The 3,287-nt window shown below is 54.4% G+C and overlaps 1 protein-coding gene across 1 annotated transcript in view; it reads left to right on the forward strand.

The window, feature by feature from the left end:
- Positions 1–3,168, forward strand: part of UBE2O (ubiquitin conjugating enzyme E2 O) — a 60,166-nt gene extending 56,998 nt beyond the window's left edge. The window contains exon 19 of the mRNA XM_008640622.2: positions 6–3,168. Within this exon, the coding sequence (XP_008638844.2) occupies positions 6–121 (116 nt within the window). The 3' untranslated portion in view covers positions 122–3,168. The remainder of the gene's footprint in view (positions 1–5) is intronic.
- The last annotated feature ends 119 nt before the right edge of the window (positions 3,169–3,287 follow it).

Genomic DNA, 3,287 nt, shown 5'->3' on the forward strand with positions numbered 1-3,287 from the left:
TATTGGGTTTCCCCTCTTCCCTTTGTCCAAGGGGTTCATTAAAAGCATCCGCGGTGTCTTGCAGCAGTACCGGGCTGCCTTAGCAGGGGCCAACATCCCAGAGTGGACAGAGGACAAATAAAACCATCAGGTTAGGGACAGGCAGGTGCAGGGGAGAAGGGAAAGCAGCAGAAAGTAAATTGGCAAATGCTGTTACCAACCAACTGGCTTCTCCTTCCAGCTTTTCTTCCTCAGCTTGGTTTGTTCCAAAGAAGGTGGTAGGCCTGATTGCTCCTCTGAGGAAAGGTTGTTTAAGCATGAGTAACTCTTTGCCCCCAACCCCTCTTCCTTCCCCCTGTCCCATGTACGTGCTCTTCTTGCAAGTTTGACCCTGCAATGGTAAGATTTGAAACCTGCACAGAAGCAGTCTTGCAGCCACGTTCCCTCTGCACTTTCATCTTGGGGCACCTTTCCACACAAGGACTCTTCCCACCCAGCGCTACACCCAGCAGTTTGTTCTGGTGGGGTTCCAGCCAGGAGAAGGGGTTGCTGTAGTTTCTGGAAATGAAGGGCAATGCCCTCCCAGTCTTTTAATTTTTCTTGGCGTTCCCATGGGTTCTATGAAGTCTACCCCAGCTTATCTGTACTTAGACATTGGATTGTGTTTGCATTGGAGTTGTCTACACCATACGGAGTTGCTCTAGTCTTAGTTGTTCACCCATAGCTACGAGGTTCTTCCAGTCGGGATTGGTAGGCAGGGCCAGAGCTCTGCCCTGGCACTTGTGCTGCCCTGAGAGTGCTGCAGACTTCCCATCCAGTTCTGCAACTTCCACATCGGTCTCCTGGAGGCAAGTTTAGCCATCCCCCCACTTCTTTTTCTCCAGAGTGAGGCAAACTTCCCTTTCCCCACCATGCATGCCTGTCTTCTAGAAATACATGGGATTTGGGGTTCTGCCCTCGTTACTTGCTTAGGTACCTGTGTCTTTTGTTCCCAGCCATCCTGGCTGTCACACAGCACTACACCCACCCTGGATCCTGGCCTCACCAGGGCAGGCAGCAGCGAGTGATCCTGGGGCCTGTTGTAGATCTGGATGAACCTGGCGTGGCTGCTGCTCCCTCATCCAGCTGCACAGGGGTGTTCTGAGGCCGGGGTCACCGCGGGGAAGCCGTGTCATGGCGAGGCCCTGTTGTGGCAGCAACAGCCCGTGCTGGTTCCTGTGCTGTTACAGCAGCGCTGGTTTGGGCTGTTATCAGCTCCTGCCCTTGCCAGCCGTTTCCCATGGTGGCTTGGCTGTGGCCAGCAGCACTGTGGGCACAGCACATCCCATCCCTGATCCCAACCACGGCACTGCCAGGCACTCTGGGAAACACCTGGCGAGGGCAGCCTGTGTTTCACAGCCTGAGCTGGCCACTGTGAGCACTTTGAAGCAGTGACTTGCCAGAGTCCCCTGGTCAAGTGCCCTTCCTGAGGCCTCTGGTCCTGTCTGCACACACCTTCACTCGGAGCTGGGTGGTCACGCTCCAGCCCTGCTGCCTTTGCCTGGTGCTCAGGCATTGGAGAGGCTCCCACGTAGCATCCACGGGGAGCACAGCCTGTCAGGGAGAGTCCTTCCAGCTGCACAGGGAGACAGTGGTGCCAGGCTTCCCGGGGAGGAGTCAGGCTGAGCACATGGTTCTGCCAGAGGTAAGGATGGAGCCAAAGCTCTCCTTTGCTTTTGCTCTTGCTCAGCATGGCTGTGGTTAGAAGCGGAGAACAGCTGGAGAATCCCAGGATGTTGGTGCGGTGCTTTTTGCTCCCGGAGACACCAAGGGCTGCACCCACCAGCCCAAATCCACCCCCCCACCCCAGCTCCCTGTGCTTTCCTGCTGCTCCTGTGATGCTCCTGAGCCAGAGGCTGGCTGCACAAAGCCCTTCTCGTGGCCCCATCCACCATCGGGACTTTGGAAGACACATCCTCCTCCCGGTGCTCCCGAGGATGCAGGGCTTGGCTGTGATGAAGACCTGGGCTGCAGAGCTCCCCACCGCTCTGTGGGTGGATCATCTGTGCAGCAGCTCCGGCCCTGCTTCAGGAGCCCTCCCTGCCTGGCAGGTGGGAAGTCTGGCAGATCCTGCTTTGGGATGCAGAGAGGTGTGCTGGGAGCTGCGGGCGGGGCAGGGCGAGCTGGAGCTGTACCCATGGCCACGTCCGGGAGTGAATGGATCCCTTTGAGCAGAGCGAGGGAGGGCTGGGGGCAAGCGGGGCCAGGGGCTGAGGCTGCTGCTCCCAGGGCAGAGGAAGAACAGGCAGAGAGTCTGATTGCAGGCAAAACCAGGTTCGTGATCCAGACACTGACATCCTCTGTCCCCAGAGCCGGGCTGTGAGAGCCCCTAGACCCACAGGAGCAGGGACAAGGGGGAGGGAGAAACCCTCTAGGGGTGGAGGAGCTGTAAGGGTTCCCCTTTTCCCCTCCTTTACTCTGCAGCTCTCATCTCACAGGGCAGGGGTCGGGCAGGCACCACGTCTTCCCCTTCACTCAAAAAGTCTCTGATCCTAGACAAGAGCTTTTGCACAGGCTGGGCTCCCTCCAAGGAGGTGTATGTTGGCCTTCTGGAAGGGGACGCTGCTCCCCCCAGCACCACTCGCTCTCTGCAGCTGTCCCAAACCCAAGCGTGCACAGAGGTTTACAAATTTTCTAAAGCTTTTGATAATGTGAAGCTCCTGGGTGATGAGGTTGGTGGTGAGCACACTGCAGCTATGTAATTTTTGGTGTATGTATGTAATATTTAAGGGTAACAAAATTTAAAAGGCTAAAACCTTAAAAAAAAAAATTTAAAAACACACAAAAAAAGCCAAAGCATGATGCATATTGTTAGCCTTAAAACTGGCTACACGACTGTGTGATGTACAAATGAGAGCAGACTGTAACTGTTTTAAGTGCTGGGGATGGGGAAGAAGCATTACAAAATCAGTTTGTAGCCTTGATTCTGTACAGTATTTAATGAATAAAAAAACAAACCTGACTATTGAGGCCATGCTTAGAGGTGTGTTGTTCACGTGCAGATGTGGATGCTTGGTTGCTTATGATATATGTATAAAGTGCTGTGTGACCATTAAAACTTTTTTTACCTGCAGATTTTTTTTGTTTGGCTAACCAAGGTGTAATAAAGGAGGGAAGATGACTTGCCATTAAATTTTGCCTCTGTGAGTAGTTCTGTGAGTTGTCTTTTTCTTTCCCCCACCCACCCCCTGCCACGCTTTTGGCACTTGCCCCTCTCTGGGGCATCCCCGCGCCAGCCTCGGGGCTGGATGGGGTCCCACTGGCTGAAT

The sequence above is a fragment of the Corvus brachyrhynchos genome, unplaced genomic scaffold, assembly GCF_000691975.1.
Source record: "Corvus brachyrhynchos isolate BGI_N302 unplaced genomic scaffold, ASM69197v1 scaffold148, whole genome shotgun sequence".
NCBI classification, from domain to species: Eukaryota; Metazoa; Chordata; class Aves; order Passeriformes; family Corvidae; genus Corvus; species Corvus brachyrhynchos.